A 22,758-nucleotide genomic window follows, 5' to 3' on the forward strand; every position below is an offset into this window, starting at 1 on the left:
GACTCAGAAGGCGCCTTGGATGTCGGGTCTGCGTCACTCAGCTGGAGGGGCATCCTCTAGCCGCCCCAGTCCTCCACCCGGACCCGTCATCCGTAATTCATTAAGGGCCTCCTCTCCATTGGCTGACACCTCCACCGGCTCTGACAGCGGCCCAATGAGGAAGGACTTGAGGGAGCCCTTCTGAATAGTGAACGAGCGCTCGTGACGTGGCGACCGGAGATTGGCTGCCAGGGCGCGAGGCGGGGCCAGCTCGAGCCGCGGAGAGCGCCGCTCGGGCAGTTCAGTGCGAGCCCGGAGGGTCAGACCCCGAGTGGCGTGGCAGCGCGGCGCTGGGCTGAGAGCGCGGGCGCGGGGCGCGGACGGTGGGCTCGCGGACGGGCGGCAGGATGTTCAGCTGGATGGGGCGGCAGGCGGGCGGGCGCGAGCGCTCGGGCGGCGCGGACGCCGTGCAGACGGTGACGGGCGGCCTGCGTTCGCTCTACCTGCGCAAGGTGCTGCCGCTGGAGGAGGCGTACCGCTTCCACGAGTTCCACTCGCCCGCGCTGGAGGACGCCGACTTCGACAACAAGCCCATGATCCTCCTGGTGGGCCAGTACAGCACGGGCAAGACCACCTTCATCAGGTAACCCGCCCCGCCCCGCCCCTCCGCCGCCCTCCCCGGACCCTGGCCCCGCACCACCTGGCGGAAGGCGGTCTTCCCCTAGCGTACGCGTGTGGCCGCCAGCCTCCCGCCGCCCTCGGGCTTCCTGCAGCGCCCACTTCCCCTTTCGCGGAGCCCCCTCGCCGCTGCTTCCCCCTCCGGCCAGCATCCACGCGACCTCGGGTTCTGCGTCAGAGCGTGGTGACCGCAGGCCTGCCCAGAGCGCGGCCGCCAGGGTAGGGGCCCGCTGTCATCACGCGGGCGGGAGGGTCTGGGAACCTGTTCTCGCGGACTCCAGAACCTCCTTCCGTGTTCTTGGAAAGGCACTGCTCTGGCTAGCTTTATCCTGCCATCTGGCTATCATCAGCGTCTTGGTGAGCCAGTGAGGCCTAGCGCTGGAAATGAGGGCAGTGGTGTGGGGTATCGGAAGGCTATTGAGTCAGAGTTGGAGAGTTCAGTCTCTAACACAGTACCCAACGCATAACTAGTTATTGAATGAATGAATGAATGAATGGCAACAGTAGAGCGTATTGCCTATGACCCCTTCCCTTGAGGTCGCATGCCACCCCCCACCACCGTGTTGGGGGTAGGGGTCGAGAGGCCACCTCATCCAGTTCTTGCACCGTCTTGCCTTTCTCCTACCGCAGGAAGTAAGCTGCGTGTAGCAAACCGCACCCAGTGCAACTACGGGGGAGTGTCATATTACTGTTCTGAGTTTCCATTTCTTAGGTGGGTCATTTCTTCCTGGTCACCCTTGACAACTAAAAATATTTGTCATGCCCTCTGTGTCTCCAAGAGCAAACAATTGCTGTACATGCCCGAAGGTTCAAATAATGTAGTTTCCTCGGTAGTGACTTTTGATGGGAAATAATTGACCTTGAAACAGATTTTTGAAGAGGCTTATTTTCTAAAGCAGCTGGCATATTAAGGCTTTCCATTCTTTGGGTAGGAAACTTGTTTTCCTGGGTTAAATCCTCTGTCAATTGAAACAAAGTGCCTGAGGATTTAAGGCACTTTGGGTCCAGGGTTTTGGAAATTATAACAGTTTCTTCATCATTGATGTTCAACAGGTGTTCAGAAAACTATATCTATATTTGGATACATGCCATTGCTATTAAGTAGTGGCCTCTTTTTCTCCACTCCAGAACCCTAAATAGTTTCTACAAATAGAGTAGCTGTCACTACAGGAAATATGTTCAGTCCAGGCCTACAGATATTCTATGAATGAATTCAGCCAAGCAAATATACTATGTTGAAATATAGTTCTAGACCAGTGATTTTTCAACTGGTGTGGCGCAAGAATTTTTAAAACATGCAATACCTGACTATTTAGTCAGGGGCACAGACCTCTATTCCCTTAGATTGTGAAATAAAAAATGACAACAGCTGACACAATAGCTGTCTGGTGTGAATGAATGAAAATTATACCTATTTTTATTTTTTTGTCAGATTGGAAAAAATACAATATATTGTTTGGTGTGTGCAGAATTTTAGTAATTAGTTTTGTGCCTTGAAATGAAAAAGGTTGAAAATTGCTGTTCTAGACAGTAACTTGAATGTGAAGCAAGACTGAAGAAAATAATTTTAAAATGGCTTTTTTGGTGCTTATAATATGTTGAAAATAATATTAAATATGTCACCCCAGACACTCAAAATGAACCATAGAAATATTACAGTAACTGGTACCTTGAAAGATGACAAGACAATGCATTTAAGGTCTTAGTAATACTAACAAATTTTTAAGTATATGGGATAATGAAGTATTGGTACAAGAGTGGGAGATAAAGGATGAGCAGGTGGCATTGTTATAATTATAGTAATCTCAGACATTAGTGGTGGCATGTTCACAGCACCCCGGGCAGTTGCCCGTCTGCCACGAGGACTTTATTATACCCTTTGTGATTAGGGAGCCCTGATGCTGTACCGACCTGGATGCGATGTGGCTCACTCTGTGCTCCCATAGACAGCATAAGAAGCAAGCCTGAAGTAGGGGAGCACAATTCAGAGGAACATGAATTGATTTTTTTTTTCAGTTTACTAATTCATTGGAGTGTTTCTCATTCTTTTCTCTGCTTCATCATTTGGCAGGAGCTTTGTGGTATTGCTAAGCATAGTTTTAAGAAGAATTTTGAGATCTGACGCTTAGAGATTCTACCCAAGTGGAGCACTTCTCAGTAGGCACTGAGCCATGCGCAACCTCAGGGTGAGGGAGGAGTTACCATATCAGAAAGTCACTTGCTCTTGAGACCTCTCCTGGCCTAAGTGTCTTTGGCATTGGGTAGCAGGCATAAAGTGGACCTGTGAAGTTAGAAGGAAATCAGGGTGGTCAGAAGCTTGCTGAGGCACCAGAGACCTGAGTTTGGTTTCAGAGTGAAGCTAAGAGGAAGAGATTTAGTTCCTGGGAGGGAAGCCCCAAACAAAAGGGCAGCTACCCTCTAGAGCAGCGGTTCTCAACCTGTGGGTCGCGACCCCTTTGGGGGTCAAACGACCCTTTCACAGGGGTCACCTAAGACCATTGGAAAATACATATATAATTACATATTGTTTTTGTGATTAATCACTATGCTTTAATTATGTTCAATTTGTAACAATGAAATTGGGGGTCACCACAACAGGAGGAACTGTATTAAAGGGTCGCGGCATTAGGAAGGTTGAGAACCACTGCTCTAGAGACCTGCACCCGTAACTGGGAGCAGAGGGGTTGGCCTATGGTGCTGACTTCCTGGTTCTGCCTACATCCATAGCTATCTTTTCTCTGAGGCTGGGCAGTGCCTGTGTTTTTTGCTTCTAGCCATTGAGCACTAGAAGCTCATACTTGCCTGTGGGGTGGCGTGCACCTATCTACATACTTACACAGTATATTCTATCCACCTGGCTTTCTGCACATCCCAAGAAGTCACTAATAATGAAGCCTGCACTGATATGGAGAGATACTTATTGCAAAGCCACTTAGCAAGGCCTTTGGTGTGCATTCGACACACACACACACACACATTATTGATTTTAGAGAGGAAGGGAGAGAGAGAAAGAAACATCAATGATGAGAGAGAATCATTGATTGGCTGCCTCCTGCACGCCCCCTACTTGGGATCCAGCCCACAACCCTCGCATGTGCCCTTGACCTGAATTGAACCCGGGACCCTTCAGTCTGCAGGCCGATGCTCTATCCACTGACCAAACTGGCTAGGGCCATTCCACACCCTTGTAATGGAACCTTACTCTTCCCTCCTTTTCCCCCATAACTGGGAAGAACTCGGAGCCCCACTAAAACGTGGTGAGCCATGACCTTCATCAGGAATAAGGAAATTAAGTGTGCGGCTTGTTCTAAGGAAAAGGTCTCCTGAGTGGGGTAGATAAAGAGCCTGAATGTCAAGAAAAGTACCCTCACTTCTGCATAGAGATCACCATGAGGGGCCCACGTGCAAGGAAGAGGAGGAACTGAAGGAGAGGCTTGGTGGACCGTCCTCACATGGATCACAAAACTGTCCTGAAAGGAGACTTCAGATGTGATTAAGATACTTGCCAAAGTCTCTTTGGGGTAGAAGCTGAGCAGTTGAAAAACCTATTGTCTCACTGACAGTTCTTATCTCCTATAAGACAGAAGATGCAATGAGAGAAACTCCACCTCTGACCAGCAAAGAAGAATTGGCCAGAGAAGAACAAGAGATGGGCACAAAGAAAATGGCCTGTCATCTTAGGCTCCGTAACAGCCAAGGGAGGTTAGGTGTTGGGCTCAGTCAGGCTTGTGTCCAAAGCCCAAGGATAACAGATTTCAGAGATTTCCCCCAGAAAATCCCTGGGCCAGATGTTGTGAGGGAAGACGTTTCCACTGAGAGGATACGAGGCTCACCAAAAATCAATTCAAACCACACAGTTGCAACTTTTGATTTTTAAAAGACTGGTTTGCTTTCTTCCTCCTACACCCTATCCCCTTCTCCCAGAAAAAATTTTCTAATGAGAAAAGAGGGAAGTCATTCAAGAAACTGTATAGGCTTTAAAAGGTCAGAGACTAAGACAATTAAGTAAGGAAAAGAAATAGAAGGTATGCAGATTGGAGAGAAGTAAACTTATCTCTATTCATAGAGGACATGATCTTAGAAAGTCCTGAAGATTTATGAAAATCCTTTAAAAATCTCTTAAAACTCACAAATGAGTTCAGCAAAGTGTCAGGACACAAGATCAATATACTAAATTAGTTGTATTTCTATACACTAGCAATGAAAAATCTGGAAATGAAATTAAGAAACATTTCCATTTATAATAGCATATAAAAGAATAAAATACTTAGGAATAAATTTAACAAAAGTAGTGTAAAACTTACACATTTAAAACTATACAACTTTACTTGAAATATCAGGGGGATCACTCTGTAAAATATATGATTGTCTAACCACAAAAATTAAAATTAAAAAAAAAACCTATACAACTTTGTTGAAAGGAGTTCAAGAAAACCTTAAAAAATGGAAAGACAGCCTAAGTTTGTGGTTTGGAAGAGTAAACATTTTTAGAATAGCAATACTACTCAAAGTGACCTATAGATTCAGTGCAATTCCAACCAAAATTCCAACTGCTTTCTTTACAGAAATTGACAGGCCTATCCTAAAATTCATTTAGAAATATGAGGGATCCAGAATAGCCAAAACAATCTTAAGAAAGAACAGAACTGGAGTTCTCATACATCCTGATTTTAAAACTTATTATGAAGCTATAGTAAACAAGGGTGTGGTACTGGCTTAAGTTTAGACATATATATCAATTGAGTAGAATTGAGAGTCCAGAAATAAACTCATACATCTATGGTAAATTTTTTTATAAGGGTTCCAAGACAATCCAATGGGGGAAGAAATATTCTTTTCAACAAATGATGGTGGGATAGTTGTGTATCTATATTGCAAAAGGAATAGAGAGTGACTGCTGATGAACTCAGGGTTTATTTTGGGGGTGATGAAAACGTTCTGAAATGAGATAGTGGTATTAGTTGCATAACTTTGTGAATATGCTAAAATCCACAGAATTATATCCTTTAAAAGGGTGAATCTTATGGTATGTGAATTATCCTATATAATAATAGGCTAATATGCAAATTGTCCCCTCGACTGGGATTTTAACCAGGGTGTGGGGCCGGCCAGCCAACCACCCACAGCCCCTATCCCCGGCCAGCCTGCCCCATTGGCCCTAGGGTGGGCCAGCCAGCCAGACCCCACCCATGCATGAATTTGTGCACCAGGCCTCTAGTATCTCAATAAAAATATAAAACAATTGAGTCTTCCAAAACTGAGCATCCTATGATTTATTTAACTTCCACAATTCTGCAATTTATGCCAGTCAAGAAATTCCTGCATCTGTGTGCAATAATTTAAATAAAAATGGATGCCGGAAATAAAACACGGCAAAAAAAAAAAAAAAGAAGAAGAAGAAGAAGTGGAAATAGCTAAAAGAAAGAACACAAGGATAAAAGGAACTAAGAAGTAGACATGAGAAAAAAGGGATTCGCCAGCACACAATCCCTATATGGTTTTCCCCCTACATGTTCTTATGAATGTATAAATATGTTCACTCTTCATAACACTCAAGTTACTAAAATCAAGATATGATATTTTCCTATAAAATGTTTGATAAAGTAATTGTACATTAAAACTTTAAATATTTAAATATAATGTTAATAGGGAAAAGGGGAGTCCATGTGCAAGGGGGGAATAAGGCTTATGGGTAGTATGAACAAGCACTAAGAAGCTGGAGTGAGTGGGCTGAGAGGGCAGAAATGCCTCCAACAATTAAAAAGCCTTTATAGGCATATTAAGAACAAGAAAAAAAATCAGGAAGCCACAGGCCCACTGCTCCCCCCCCCCCCCCCCCCCCCCCCCCCCGCCCATAACTGGGAAGAACTAGGAGCTCCACTAAAACATGGTGAGCTTGGGACTCTTGCTGAAACATGAACAGAAAGCAGAACTAGTCAGCTATTATTTTGCTTCCTCCTTTTCCTCAAAGAAAATGATCCAGAGATGGTAGAGGGGGCCCAGCCTTAATTGAGAGGGTGTTCAAACCCTGGGGATGAGGTGCTCTCAAGGGCCTGCGCAGGCATGGCCCAGTAAGTACCTGAGTGGATAGATGGATGGGAGGATGGTATAGGAAAAATGTGTACTTGTGCTCAAAGATCTGTGGCTGGTGTTTTTTTAAGAAATTGTGAAGAATATGAAAAGTATCAGAAAATTGGAAGCAGCCAGATGTCCCAGTTTTCAAAAAAAGGAGAGAAATAGATTGTGTTCAAGAACAAAGCTCTACTTCATTCCTTTGATAAGCTCTAGACTCCATTATTAAAGAGAAGAGAGGTGAAAGCACTCACAGGAGGTAGCTTGATTCACCCATTTACAAAGATCCCATTAGAGCCCTGGCTGGGTACTCAGTTGTTTAGAGCATGGTCCCATATAACAAGGTTGCTGGTTCAATCCCCTGTCAGGGTATACAAGAATCAACCAATGAATGCATAGGTAAGTGGAAACAAATCACTGTTTCTCTTTCCCTCTCTCCCTTCCTCTCTCTCTCTAAAATAAATACAATTTTAAAAATTAAAAAAAAAAATCCCATTTGAGAAACAGCATGGGCTAATTTGGTGGTTCTCACCCTCATCCAGGCACTGGAGCCCCTGAAAATCATAGTCTGCTATGCCAGATACCATGCTACCATGCCCTCTCCAGATCTCTCTGAGATATAGAAATATTTAATTTTCACAGAAGAGTAGACTATACTTACAACATACAAGATCACACCTATACACCCTAGTGTTCATTTATTTAAATAATGTGATTTCAGTAATGGGCCTGGCTAATCACAGAGCTTGGAGTTTCATGGGGAATATGGAAAAGAATCCACAAGCCACTAGGGCTCTGGATGTGCCCCTAAAAGCACAGGGCGAGATGGAGATCCTTCATTTAGGCTTGGAGGTTAGAAAATCCTCCCCGAATATACAACCTAAAAGCCAAGCACTGAGAATTAGCTGCCCAAAGGAGAACAGGAGGTAAGGACAAGAAGGTGTCAAGGATGAGGCCCACGTTTCTTGGATAACAGGAGCTATCCACCGAGGTGGGGACCTAAGTAGAGGGAGAGTGGGGCATAATTATGAGCTTAGATTTAAACCCATGTTTAAGTGGGTATAGAGTCCACAAGGGATCAGACATATGGGTCTGGGGTGAGAGGAAGAGGAGCTTGTGGAGACACTTGGAAAAAGTTAGTGAAGAGGTAGAGTCATGTCAGGGGAAGATGTGGCTCCCAGCCATCTTAGGGGTCTTAAGGTTGCAAGTGACAGAAATTCAATTATAAAAGGCTTAAGTAAAAAATATATATATATACAGATTTTCTCATGAAACTGATAAGACCAGGTGTACTGGCTTCAGACCTGGCCTAGGACCCCAAGTGGCACCGTCAGCTGAGGACTCTCAGCTTTGCTGCCTCCCTCGTGTTAGCTTCCTTCTCAGTCAGTTGCCCCTCATGGAGTGGGCAGGTGGCTGTCTCCAATTCCAGACTCATATTCTGTCGGCTCAGCAACCTCAGTGGGGAAAAAAGAGAATCTCTTCCCCAACAGTTTAGCAGAAATCTCAGGTTTGAGCCTCAGTAGTTCAACTTTGGCCAAATGCCCATCCCTGAGCCACTCCCTAGAGCCCAGGGGAATGAAATAACCCCTGCCTGGAGCGGGGTAGTCAACCCCAAACTATGTGGACTCAGAGTGGGGTGAGGTGCCTCCTCAGGGTGTTGTTATCAAAAGGGGGAAATGGATACTGGACAAGTGAAACAGCAGACACTCCCTACAAAAGCCAGGGGAAGAGAGGAGAGGGGTGGTCAGCAAAGTCAGCTGCGTCTGGGAAAGGATGAAAATAGAAGCAGTGGATTAGCCATCAGGAATCAGGCTGACCTTGGCAAGAGCCATGTCAGTAAGTGGTGGTGATAGAACCCAGGTGGTGATGGGTCGAGGAATGAGTGGGAGGTGAAACGTCAAATATAGAAAACTCTCAGCAGTTGGGCACTGAAGGGGAGGAACCGTGCCCTGGTCACAGGCATTCCGGAGGTTTGGTTCAAGATGAGCATGAGTTTAATGTTGATGGAAGGGGCCTATGGAGGGGCAGCAGCTGGTGTTTCAGATGCCTAAGGAGAGGCATCTGCTCTCCCTGTCTCTCTCCCTTTCCTCCACTCTCTCTAAAAAAAAAATCAATGGGAAAAAAAAGATCCTTGGGTGAGGACTAACAGAACAAAACAAAAATGCCGTTTTACTTTTTACTTCAACCTATGTTCTGTGGAATGCAATTCTGGGAAGTTGTAAATAGATGTTCAAAGGAAAAAAAGGGTTCTCTAATCAAATGACTTTGGGAAACGCTGTGTTCTGTAGCCTCCTCATGAAGCTTACAGTGCGTCAAGGTCAATTTAAAGTCTATAGTAAGATTCATAACTTACAAGTCATAGCAGAAAACACAATAGATCTTCATTGCATGCACAGTTGAATGAATGGGAAAATAAACAAGGTTGTAAGAAATTGGAAAGCATGTTGCCTTTGATTCCAGTAAACTCCCTCTCCCTTTCTTCTTCTTCCTTTCCCATTCTTCCACCCTCCTTCCAGAACAGCATGGAAGGTGGAGTAGAGCAGCTATAAGGAACAGCTTGTGTTAGACAGCAGTGTGCTTTAAGAACAGCTCAGTAGTTTAACTTCCATTCATAGCAGGATAAACAGAGATGTGAAAAGGCTTTACCCAGCAGATTCCAGTTTCTTGGTACAATAGGATAACATTCCCTTAGTAGGTCAGCAGTTTCAAATATGATATATTCTGAATAAGCATTCCTGGTGATAATATGTCAATGATTTAACTAAGGGAAAAACAAAAATGAAAATAAAAGGTTTCACACTTAAAGAAGACATATAGTTTTAAAATGCAAGTGAAGCTCATTCTGACTTAGTTTTTTAATATTTCAGAGAAGATTAAAATTTTAAAGTAGGTGAAATATTTGTCCTGGGATATTTAGCTCAGCATTATTTATACTAGTAAGAAATGGGAAGATATTTAAATACCCAACAGTTAGGAAATGGTAAACTAAGTTGATACATATTCACCTTAGAACAGTATGCAGCCATTAAAAATTGTTTACAAAGAATTTTTAATGGTATAAGAAAAAACTAAGGATGAAAATCTAAGTACAAACTTATTTAAACATTTTGATCCCAATTTTATTTTTAAAAATATATGTGCAAAAAATGGATAAAATATTTCAAAATGTTAAAAGTGGTCATTATATGGTCTTGTGCAATCTACTTAACTTGTCATAGCACAGTTTTCTATAAGGTAGGAATAAGAATACCTGCCCCAACGACAGTGAGGGTGAAGTGGTAAAACACGTGAAAAGCCTTATAAACTGTTCGACATCATTTCATAATTATCTGTTACTTGGTGGTGTCTGGCAGTAGAGTTGGTGGTAGTACTAACTTACATATTCGGGACCATTTTATAAGACAGTTGTGATAGTAAAGGTTTGATTCTCCTCCCACTTCCATTTCATGGGATTAAACATGAGGATAAACAAAGGAAACTGTTTTAAAAACATCATTTCCAGATTCCAGACAAATCAGAGTTGAAGGACTGGCCCTTCTTTTTCATTCTCTCTCCTGGTGAAACAGCGGGTCAAGTATTATCAATAAATACCTCATGTTAAACTCCCCAACACTTATTATAATTTGGAATTATTTAAACTCATAGCCACGTATTTAAAAATAAGGAAATAAAATGTTTCACAGAACTCAAAAGTTGTACTTTATATATTTTTTTCACATCTGTGTGGTTTAAAACCTTAGTAATACCCAAAGGAATAAAATGATATGTTGGGGTTAGTTTAACGCTCTTTTTAAAAAGTCCCAGGCCATATCAATTAATTGCACTCTCTAGTGTACACGCAGAGGCCAGTGTAGGCACAAACACTTTTAAAAATCTCATTTATCATTACACAAGCTGTTTCTCTAGACTTTTTGAGAATTTTAAATTAATGCTCATAATATACCCCAAATATAGGTGTCATAATACTTTTTAGAGTGCTTGCTTAATTATTGAATACTGCTAACAAGTCTTAGGTTTGTATGTGTGTTATGATTCATAGAATGTGTTCCTATAAACGCTCCTATGGGAGCCTGACTCAGCCTCTCAGGCTCCGACTTAGAGCTGGTAATATTCCACAGGACTAGCAGAAATCCTAGGCTCTAATAAACCACTTAACCTATTCGAGCCCTATTTTTCTCATCTGTACAGTGGGGATAAAAATAGTATTTACGCAGAGGTACTTAGAATGGAATAAGTTTAAGAATGCATGGATGAATACTCAGGAGAGACAAAATTTGCAGCTGGAATTTTGGAATAATGTGCCTCTTATAGTTTGCTTGTTCATTTGTAATTTAGTCATTCTTATGCCCATCTTTGAGAGGATGATGGGTGCTTGGGTATGTTGAGGGACTTTCCATTTCCTGAAGGTTTTTTCTTCTTGTCACATGACTTTTTTTTCTATAAAGTTAAAAAAAATTCTAGCCTAAGCAGTGGAAGAAAAAAGACACTGTCCACACGTGCCCTGGCATGAAAGCAGCTCTGTGAGCCTAGGCCGAACGTGGCAGCCAGTGTGCCCAGGAGCCATCTGGGCGAGGCTGAACCGTGGCCCTCAGCAGGCAGGGACAAGCGATGTCGGCACTCCCGTCCTCCCACCACCTCTTCTGCCCAGCTTCTTGGAATCCAAATGTCTGTCCCTTTTTACATTGGTGGCTTGGCTCAAGACTCAGGGAGCAATCACCGCTGGAATTGGCAGCTTCTCTGAGAACTCAGGAAAAGGAGAGCGAGGTGGAGCCAGGGACAGAAACCCAGCCTAACGCACAGGATGCCTGTGAGGGGGCAGCTGCTCTGAGCCGTGGTGGACTCTTTTCTGTAGCTTCCTGTGGCCTCTTGTTCTTTTGAGTTCTTGTTATCGCAGATAACACCACAAAGTCCCTGGAACTCGTGGCGTTGGGAAAGCCTCTGAGGTGTCAAAAAAGAAAAAGTTAAACACAGTTGATCAGCCTCCTGCGTGGGGCTGTGTGGGGAACCTGTTTTAGTACATCGCACCTCAGATTCGCTCAGACAAATCAGAGTTGTGACCAAAACCAGGTCCTGGAGTGATCAGGGAGAGCTGCCACGAAGGAGGCGATGAAGTGGCTTAAAGAGTGGGTAGGACAGATACTAGATCGTGAGACGTGATTCCCCACAGAGAGGAAATGAAGTGAGGGAAGATGGGGGCAGGAATTTCGGGCCTAGAAGAGACTGGTCAAGAGGGGAACAAAAGGCCCCCTGTAGCAGAGGAGCAAGAGCCCAGACTGCAAAGGGTGGCTTGTGGGGGTTCCGGAATAGAAGTTATCTGCGAAGGACTGGGCTGTTAGAGTGGTGCTTTAGAAAAAGCATCTGATCTTCAAGGGCAAATGGGGGAGAGGAAGTATGGGAAGTGTGGAGTGACCAGAGTCCAAAGGAGGTGTGATGAGGAGGCGGAGAAGTGAGCGAGGGAGGCCAGAACCTGGTGACTGCCTGGATGAGGGCTCAGAGAAAGTCAGAGTCCACAGATACTGGTTCTGCTCCTACCATGTCCCAGACACTGTTCGATGCTGGGAGACCATGGTGAGCCAGACAGACCGGGTCCTCTCTTTCAATATGCTCCTAACATCTGGGACAGTGACATGCAAACAGTAGCATAATTTCAGATACTGATTTGTGCTATGAGCAGGGAAATGAGAGAGGGGTGGGGGCATCAGACAGCCTGGAGAGGCTACTTTGTCAATGGGTATTTATTGACTATCTCAGCCGTGTGCCAGAGATGCTCCGACACGTGGGAAGCATCAGTGAGCAGGAGAGACAAAAAGCCTGCTTTCCTGTGGCTTATACTCTGTCAGGGGGAGATAGGGAATAAAGCATAAAATAATAAATAAGTACATTTTACATTATGATAGAGGGAATAAGAGCTATGGGAAAAAGAACACTTTTTTTCCTAATTTTTTGCTATTATAGATAATGCTGCGATGGGCATCTTCATGCAGAAATCTTTTCCGTGTGTCTAAGGATTTTTCCTGAGGATAGATTTCAAAAAGTAGAATTACTCCCATCTTGAAGGTTTTTAACACAAAGTATCAGATTGCTTTTCAGTGAAGTTATACCAACTTATTCTTCCTCCAGCATATATAAGGGTGTTTATTTTACTACAGCTTCACCAGCTTGAGTATTATGAGTTTTTTAAAGTGCTAATATGCTGTTTATTTAATTGGTATTACCTTGATAATGAAATTGAAAGTTGACTTTTGGCTTTTTATTATCTGTGGGGGAAAGTATCACTAAACAAAATAATGTAAACAAATTATAAAACATAGTAATTTTTTTGTAGTTTGAGTTCTTCCTCTGTACCTGGGATTGGATGACTTACCAAGGTCACAGACCTTTTGTAGGCTGTCTTGGCAAGCCAACCATTGCAGTAACAATTGATTCTATGGAAAGTGCCTGTCAGATTTCAAGACAACACTTGGACCTGACCCTTTTGTGAGTTGGGAACTGTGTGCTGCAAGAAGCCTGGTGACATTGGCTGCTGTTCTTCCAAGCCCTGGCCCCTCTCCCTAATTTTCTCCTCTTCCTCCATCTGTCCCCTGGATCTCCTGGCATAGCCTCATCCAGGCCACAGGGTGTGGGAATCAAACTGGACATGAATGGGTGTGATCTGGACTTGAATTCTAGCTTTGCTGCTGCTGACCTCAGACTGAAAGCCCTAAAACCTAAACCCCGCATTCCTATGTGAAATCCACACCCGCCTTGCACACTGTACACATGGAGTTCTGCAAAATTTGAGACACTCACTTTTACCAGTATTTGTGTGGAATTTATAAGAATTTATAAACATGAATATTTCTGCTCCTATGAGTATTTATTAGTCTACTAGGTGCCTGAAAAGGTTTTGAAAACATTTTTAAATTAAATTTTAACATGTTTTGAAAATAGCGCCTCTTCTCCCCAGCTTTTCTCCAGGGAGAAGAGAGACAGCTGGCCCCTGGTGTTGGGGCAGCCCAAAGACCATGCAGGACAGTGCGGAGGGCTCTTTTCCTTCACTTATAAGGAAATATGGTGCCTCATGCCCAGTGGGACACTGTGTGCTGTGGCCCTGAACTCCCTTGTTCTCCTTATCCCTGAGCAAACGACCAGCTCAAACTCAGGTTTAAACATATCTGGAGACAGCACAGACCTGGGGTCCAATTGCCTGCATTCCGTTTCCACTGAAACATTGACTGTGTGACCTTGGTCAGGTTGCTTAGCCTTTCTGATGCCTCAGTGTCCCACCAGACAATGAGAGTGTAGTGGCCTCCTCAGAGTGCTATGGGGATTGAATGAAACAATGTGTGCATGGAGGGCTTTGTACTACACCAGGTTAGTAGTGAATACTTGGTAAATGCTGGGAGCTATGATCCATTTTTTTTTCACACTTACTCTAAATTCAGGGGATATATTTAAATGATGTGTCTATTCTGGTGCTCCACAGCTTCACAGAAATGAAGAAACTTTGGGTGACATTAAAACTAGCAATGAGATCAATTAAATGTTTAGAAATAGCCTGCTGCAATTGCTAAACAATTTTCATTTTATGTACGTAGAAAACATAGATCTAAAGGGTGGCTTAATTTCTTATTCTTAGAAAGATGGCAAAATTGTTGGACATTTGATAGTTCAGTTCTTTTCTTCTATCCCTAGAAATAAAATCACAGGTACTTTGCTTAAATTTGATCAGTCAGGGCACTGTAGAAATAAAGGAAATAGTTTAGGACCAAGTAGATTGTTAGCTGGAGGAATGCGGAGCTGGAGGAAGTTTGCAGGTTTCTGCCCTTGAGCTTTCCCCAGGGTGAAGGCTCATCCCCCCCGGCAGGGTTGGGACATGGCTCTGTCCCACCCCCCTTGTACAGGGACCCTTCCACCACTTTCCACCCCCAGCGCCTGTTCACAGCCACTGTCAAGTATTCTCTGAAGGGGCTGCATTTCAACCTGTTGCTTGGTAATGAGTGAAATGTATTCCAAAGTACAGTTGATCCTTGAACAACATGAGTTTGAACTGTGTGGGTCCACATATATGCTGATTGGTTTTAGCAAATGCTATAAATGTATTTTCTCTTCCTTATGATTTTCTTAATAACATTTTATTTTCTCTAGCTTACTCTATTTAAGAATACAGGTTGTTGTTTTTTTTACTCTCTTAATGAATTTATTGGAGTGACATTGGTTAATAACTTTATATAGGTTTCAGATGTACAATTCTGTAATACATCATCTGTATATTGTGGGTTCACCACTCCAAGGCAAGTCTCCTTCCATCACCATTTATTCCCCCATACCCTCTTGTACCTCTCCTCACCCCCTTCCCATTACAATTTGTATTACATATAATATACAAAATGGGTGTTAATTGTTTATGTTATCATTAAGGCTTTGGGCCATAATAGTCTATTAGTAGTTAAGTTTTGGGGGGAGTCAAAAGTTATATATGAGTTTTCAGTTGCATTGTTCAAGGGTCAACTGTACTCCCTTCCTCATGTTCCTCTTGGTTGCAGAGGAAAGAAGGAGTGGTCCCCCCCCCCCCCCCATATTTTCATAAACACACAGTGTCTTCCTGCGTCATGGAAAGGGAATCTTGGTGGGGAGGGAGGGAAGGACTCTAAGTGGCTTCATCTGAATGAAGTGCTGGTGGGGTGGGGAGGGCTATGTTAGGGCTCATCCAGTTCCCACAGAAAGTAGACTTGCCCCAACCCAACATGTCGTTGAGCCAGTCCTAATGCCCTGTATCTCATCAACTGGTCTCCTCTGCCCACTGAATGAGAATCCTCAATGACGTTTGCTAGGGCCTCTGTATACAGTTGTGCAGGTTAAACTACATGAGGGCCACTGGGCAAAGGGGCATGCGGAGGCGGGGGAGGGTGGGCGCATAAAATCCAGCCAGAGTCCTCCTTGCTCAGCTGTGAATCCTGGTCTGGGGCTGTGTCTGCCTAGAGGAAAGGGCACCTTTTCCCGATTTGCACAAAGGGCTTTCGATGGCCCTGGTGATATCTAATCTGAGTTCCCCTCTTTCACCCCCATCCTTCATAGCAGCCTCTGTTGCTACTGAATTATTTGGAAATGTTCTTCAATGGCTACAACCTTCAGGAGCCCAAGGGAGCTGTAAAATGCACAAAGGAGGATGTGCCAGGCTCATAGACTGTCAGTGACAAGGCAGGAGATGGTTCATTATTTCGTTCACTAATGGAGTGCCCTTGTGGACAGGCACAGTGATGGGTGCTGGAGCTATGCATCTGGCCACAGACAGGGCCTGTCTGCAAGGGACAACAAGCAGAGAAGTACAGAACCCATGGTGAGCACCGTGATGGCCAAGGCACAGGGTGCCGGGCCCACAGGGGAGGTGTCCCCAACATGCTGGAGGGACAGGGACACTTCCCTAAAGGAGGTGGGCCTGAGCAGGGTCTTCCAGGAGACATAGGAGCTGGCTGGGTACGCTGCTCTGGGGGGTTGCCTGTTGCACCAAGAATTGCTGAGCTGAGCAGAGGTGCGTTAGAAGGCCGTCAGTCAGCAAGATGTCTGACCTCGTTCACTGGGCTACTTACACTGGGGAGGTGGGGGGAGATAGGTCTGTCTATTTTAAGGTTTGAAAAATCATTATTAGCAAAAGAATAAATCATACTCCTTCATTGAGGCAGAGAGGTATATTTCTAGGTTTTAAATGGTTATGTTAAAAATTGGTAGACCCGGCAAGCTTTCTGATGGTTTGCTTTGTGACAACATGCTGTTTCTTTTTCCCCCTCTCCCAGGTACTTACTGGAGCAAGATTTCCCTGGCATGAGGATTGGTCCAGAGCCCACCACCGATTCCTTCATCGCTGTGATGTATGGGGAGAACGAGGGCAGCACCCCAGGGAATGCGTTAGTTGTGGACCCCAAAAAGCCATTCCGAAAGCTTGGTCGCTTTGGAAATGCTTTCCTGAATCGGTAAGGACCAGCAAATTGCCACCTTTGGCCAGGTTATTTAAAACTTTCCTTTGAATTCTTGCCAATTACATGTAAAGGTTCAAAAACAGAACTGAACATTTCTGTTCCAAAAGAGAGACGTTATAGAGAATATGCTTTTGGTATTCAAATGTTTGAAACTTGCCCTGGCCCCGGTAGCTCAGTTGGTTAAGGTGTCGTCCTGATGCGCCAAGATTGCGGGTTCAGTCCATGGTCAGGGCACATACAAGAACCAACCAATGGCCCTGACTGCTTTGGCTTAGTGGATAGAGCATCGGCCTGCGGACTCAAGGGTCCCGGGTTCGATTCCAGTCAAGGGCATATACCTTGGTTGCGGGCACATCCCCAGTGGGGGGTGTGCAGGAGGCAGCTGGTCGATGTTTCTCTCTCATCGATGTTTCTAACTCTCTATCCCTCTCCCTTCCTCTCTGTAAAAAATCAATAAAATATATTTAAAAAAAAAAAAAAGAATCAACCAATGAATGCATAAATAAGTAGAAAAACAAATCAATGTTACTCTCTTTCTCGCTCCCTCTCTCCCTCCCACCCCCCTCTAAAAATCAATTTAAAAATATATTTGAAAGATTTTCATAGAAAATGATCATTTCACCTATTCTAGGTGACTTCAGAGAGCAGAACTAAGGCCCAGGATTGGACATTATAAGGCCACACAGTATAAGGAACAAATTTCTTTTTTTTTTTTTTTTAATATATTTTTATTGATTTTTTACAGAGAGTAAGGAGAGGGATAGAGAGTTAGAAACATCAATGAGAGAGAACCATTGATCAGCTGCCTCCTGCACACTCCCCACTGGGTATGTGCCCGCAAGCAAGGTACATGCCCTTGACCAGAATCGAACCTGGGTCCCTTCAGTCCGCAGGCTGACGCTCTATCCACTGAGCCAAACCGGTTAGGGCGGAACAAATTTCTAATAGTTTGAGCTGCATAGCATTGATCCAGTTGCCTTGTGAGGTGTGAGCTCCCCGTCGCTGGCTGGAGGGCCACCGCTCAGGCCGAGTGTGCCGGGGCCTCCCGCGCAGAGCTGAGCCCAGAGGACCCTAAGGTACACTTGACCCCAGATTTGTCTGTTGATTATTGCAGGACAGGTCACCTCCTCTCCCTGGCTGCCCCTTATGCTTCTCACTCCCATGCTGTCAAATCCTTCTTTATTAGAGCAGAGCAGAGCCGAGGAAATAGAGCCAAAACAACACAGAAAGTTAATTTTTATATATGGGCATTGTTTTTTTCGATGTGAAGTTGTAGGATAGCCGAAGTACTGTCTTCACTGGAGATGCAGTTCTACTACCCTGTCACCTTTCACCAGAGTTCCCCATGAAATGGGTGAGAGGCAGGTTCTGCCGGAGGCAGCTCTGCCCTCTCAGATATGATCTGCTCCTACCTTCCCCGCCCCCTCACTCCTCATGGCCACTCCTGGGGGGGGGGGGGGGGGGGGGGGGTTGTTGTGTTTTTTTAAAATTTCTCTCTTTTTCCCTATAACTCCCCTCTCCCCTCGCCCCCTCTTTTATGAGTTTACTGCTTTAGACTGGTTGGTTTGAGGGAGTGGGCTGTGGGAGGTTCAAGGACAAGTTGGGGGTCATCCATACCCTTTTAGGGAGAGGTGGGACTAGAGCTGACAGACAAGAGACTTGAACTGCACTTCTCCTTTTTAGCTGGTTTTTAAAAATAGGAATGTATCTTCCCAGCAGACTGCTGTCCTCCTAGGGGCTGAGACATCTCATTGCACAACTCCAGGGGGCGCCATTCATGGGGACTGTGGAATGAATGATGTGCCTGGGTGCTGTGCAGTGGCTCTGCCCCCAGTGGTCCAGGCAACCTCCACAGGTGCCTTCTGTGGAAACCTGAACTCCCTAGGGACCCATACTCCCCGTTAAGGGCTTTTTAATGCTGCTATGGAGATCAAAGAAAGCATCCAAGTGGCAGGGGAGAGCGTTGGAGCAGGATAAATAGAAAGGTGCTGATGGCATAGATGGAGCACGGAAAGATGTCATCTTGTTGCTAACAGTGAACTGCAGTTTATTCCTCAACTCCAGAGCGTCTTCTGGTGGGAGAAATAGGGGTCGAGCCCAGGTGGGGAACAACAGAGGGTCTCTCGGGAAGGGGTGGGAAGTAGTAAACCACCCTTGAGGGGAAGTGGGACAAGAGCTCCCCGATCTGGGCCTCCGGGAAGCTGCGGTCATGGGGAAGGCAGCAGCCAGGCTTCCTGTCCCAAGACTGGCCCTGAAAGGAAGTGCAGGGCACAGCACCCTTCCTTCTCTGCGGAAGGCTTCCTGGGGTCCTGTGGTTTCATTACCACTGCACTCAGTCTTACTCTCTTTTTGCCTGACAAAGGCTTAAAAGAGCAATAAGCTGTGACTTTTTTCAAGTTCCCATTTTGTGAAGTCCATTTTCACAAGAGAAAAACCAGGAAGAGTGGTTTTTGGCTTGTTTAATTTTGGCAGGTGATTTACTTTCCCTCTTTTTTTTCAAATCCCAAACATTTATCAGATGAGTATGAAAAGAAAGCATTTAGGAGAGATTTTGAATAGCAAGGTTCATTATCTCAGAATCGAAAACTTGCTGAAAATAATCCGTGCATCATATAAGCAAGTGTTAATTGAATTCAGAATACATAGAAAAATAATGGCAAATAATTATATGGTATTTACTGTTTCAGATACTGTTCTAACTTTATATTAGCTCTAAATGACCTCAAAAAACCCTGTGACTAGGTGCTACTATCATCCCTAATGTAGAGAGGAAAACTGATGCGTAGAGAGATTGATTTAACCTCTCCAGGTCACTCAGCTAAGTGGCAGTGCTGGGATTGGAACCAAGGCCATCTGGCCCAGAGTCCTGCTAGTGACATTATACTGAGCTGCCCAATGATATAATGTTTACACTAAGAATCATTGCCTAGCCCTGACCAGTTTGGCTCAGTGGATAGAGCGTCGGCCTGCGATCTGAAAGGTCCCAGGTTCGATTCCGGTCAAGGGCATGTACCTTGGTTGCGGGCACATCCCCAGTTGGGGGTGTGCAGAAGGCAGCTGATCGATGTTTCTCTCTCATCGATGTTTCTAACTCTCTATCCCTCTCCCTTCCTCTCTGTAAAAAATCAATAAAATATTTTTTTTAAAAATCAATAAAATATATATATTTTTAAAAAAGAATCATTGCCTACTGCCCCCCTATCTGACTTTTAAAGCTGTTCTTAACTTAGCCCACCAGCAATGATGAAAATGCTGCTGTTTCACCCCAGCACTTATGTAAGAGAGTCAGTGTAGGGCGCTCAAATGTGTGTACGTAATTTTAGCATCCCTATGGGAATATCAGCAGGTTCGGTCTAAAGGCAGGCAAACTTCTGTTTACATAGTATACTTTCTGGAAATGAGGTCAAAATACTATACCACATAGAAGAGACTCATCTGCCTGCTGTGGAGAACTCCCTTCCCCCACTGAGCAACCACCAGCCATCCATGGGACAAGTTCCATTGTCCTGGCCCCCTTCTTATGGGGCCTTGGCTTGGGCATCTGCCCCCAGCAGCATCTTTAAAAGAGTTTAGTACTTCCCCTGGTCGTACCAGATGACCCCTCGAGGGTGACACTAGCCTCAAAGCATTAAGCAAACCAGTGGAGCCTGAGTCTCAATCTCCAAGGCCGGTTCTTCAGAAAGTAACAGGGAGTCTACAGTGCATTTTTGAAAAATGAAGACAAATTCCCAAAAGGGCAGCTTCAAATGATAGAAATTCCATACTTGAGCGATAAAAGCAGGAGTTGAGCCTAGAACAAAAAGAGTTATATGGAAGCGACTTTACCGTGACATTCTGCAACTTCACTTCCGAGAGGAATTCCACAGGCAGGCTGTCTCGGAGTTGCTCCATGGAAATGTGGTTATTGAGGTTACAGAGTCTGTTATCAGGAGGCAGTTCCCCTTCACAGAGGAGGAGATGGACAGACCAACAGCACCCTGAGGCCATGAGCCTGGGAGACAGACACCAGTGTATTTTGGTCAGTTCAACAGTGTCAGGAATTGGCTTCTGACATTTCCCCCTGCAGTCTGCTTTTGAATTGGATGTTATGTTTTCCCCTCAGACTCCTTTCTAAAAATATTAGTCTGTTTTTCAAATTCAGACAGCTACAGACATTGTTTTAAATTTAGCATATAGTTTAATTTTAAATTGTAGTCTTCCAGAGAACACATTCTTAATCTCATTTACTTCTTCATTGCCTCAATTTCTTTAAAAAATAACTTTAATCATTAGCCTTAGGGATTACATTTTGAAACTTCCTTTTAAACTGAAGGAATCTGAATAGTACTTTTAGTGCACCTGTTATTTTAGCCAGGCCTTATGATGGTGATGATAAAAAAAATATTGTCTTACATTTGTGTAATAATTTAGCAATAGTAGAATACATTATGAGTATTTTTGGACTTACACTCTTATTTGTTACCTCTATGTTTTTAATTAAAGAGACTTTACTAAATAGACTCTTTTTAGCTTATGAGTAGTACATAGTCATTTAGTATCATTGTGAATTTAAAAAAACTAACTTAATACAAGTGTACAGTGTCAGTCCAGACACATGCTGGTTCCACCAGCTAATTTAGCTGTGGAGATGAAGGGAAATAGATGCTTGCCAAAAATCACTGCTGATTCACCAGCAAAATATACATTTTTTTAAAAATTTTTTTTTAATTTGAGGCATTAGTTGGTTTTTGTGTGTATGCTATGCTTCATGTTAGGGTACAAAACAAGTCTTCATAAGTTCAAAAAGATAGAAACCATATCAAGCATCTTCTCAGATCACGACGGCACAAAACTGGAAATCAACTACAATAAAAAAACTCAAAAAACATTCAAACACGTGGAGACTAAATAGTATGTTATTAACAATGAATGGGTTACCAATTAGATCAAGGAAGAAATAAAACACTTCCTGAAAATAAATGAAATTGAATACACAAGAACACAAAATTCTATGGGACACAGAGAAAGCAGTCCTGAGGGAACTTCATAGCATTACAGGCCTACCTCAAAAAAAGAAAAAGCTCAAATCCTATATAATAAAAGCCTAATATGCTAAGTGCCCGGTCATCCAGTCATCCGATCAAACAATCGAAGCATAATATACTAATGATATACTGAGGCTGCTCAACTGCTCGCTATGATGTGCACTGACCACCAGGGGGCAGACGCTCTGTCCTGTAAGTTAGCTTGCTGCTGGGGTATGGCCATTTGGGACTGAGCAAGACAGGTGGACATGCCCTGGAGCCCTCCCGCAGCCCCTCCCCCCAGCTGGCCCTACCCCCAATGGGCCCCCATGGGGCAGGCCAGCCGGACCCTACTCGTGCACGAATTCATGCACCAGGCCTCTAGTAAGTGATAAATCCTACAACTAAAAGAAATAGAGAACAACAAGAAAAGCCCCGAAGAAGTAGAAGGAAGGAATAATAAAGATCAGAGCGGAAACCCTAGCTGATTTGGCTCAGTTGATAGAGTGTCAGCCTGCAGACTGAAGGGTCCTAGGTTTGATTCCAGTCAAGGGCACATGCCCGGGTTTGGGGCTTGATCCCCAGCAGGGGGCATGCAGGAGGCAGCCAATCAATGGTTCTCTTTTATCATTGATATTTCTATTTCCCTCTCCCTCTCCCTTCCTCTCTTAAATCAATAAAAAAATAAAAATAGATCGGAGCTGAAATAAATGACACAGACACTAAAAAACAATATAAAAGATCAATGAAACCAAGGACTAGTTCTTTGAAAAGATAAACAAAATTGATGAACCTTTAGTCAGAATCATCAAGAAACAAAGAGAAAGGACCCAAATAAGTAAAATCAGAAATGAAAAAGGCACCACAGAAATACAAAGGATTGTAAGAGAATACTTTGAACACCTACTAGTATATGCCAACAAACTGGACAACCTGGGACAAATGGACAAATTCCTGAAAACATACAATCTTCCAAAACTCAATCAGGGGAAATCAGAAAACCTAAATAGGCTGATAACAACTAATGAAATTGAAGCAGTAATCAAAAAAATCTCCTAGCAAACAAAAGT

At 44.0% G+C, this 22,758-nt stretch overlaps 1 protein-coding gene across 1 annotated transcript in view; it reads left to right on the top strand.

Annotated features, from left to right (window-relative positions):
• The first annotated feature begins 276 nt into the window (after positions 1-276).
• The window catches only part of EHD4 (EH domain containing 4), an 81,634-nt gene continuing 59,152 nt past the window's right edge, over positions 277-22,758 (top strand). Inside the window, exons 1-2 of the mRNA XM_070424678.1 lie at positions 277-622; positions 16,503-16,679. Coding sequence (XP_070280779.1) covers positions 387-622; positions 16,503-16,679 — 413 coding nt within the window. The 5' untranslated portion in view covers positions 277-386. The remainder of the gene's footprint in view (positions 623-16,502; positions 16,680-22,758) is intronic.

This window comes from Myotis yumanensis, unplaced genomic scaffold (assembly GCF_028538775.1).
Source record: "Myotis yumanensis isolate MYYU_CA2020_CCGP unplaced genomic scaffold, mMyoYum1.0.hap1 SCAF_1, whole genome shotgun sequence".
NCBI lineage: Eukaryota > Metazoa > Chordata > Mammalia > Chiroptera > Vespertilionidae > Myotis > Myotis yumanensis.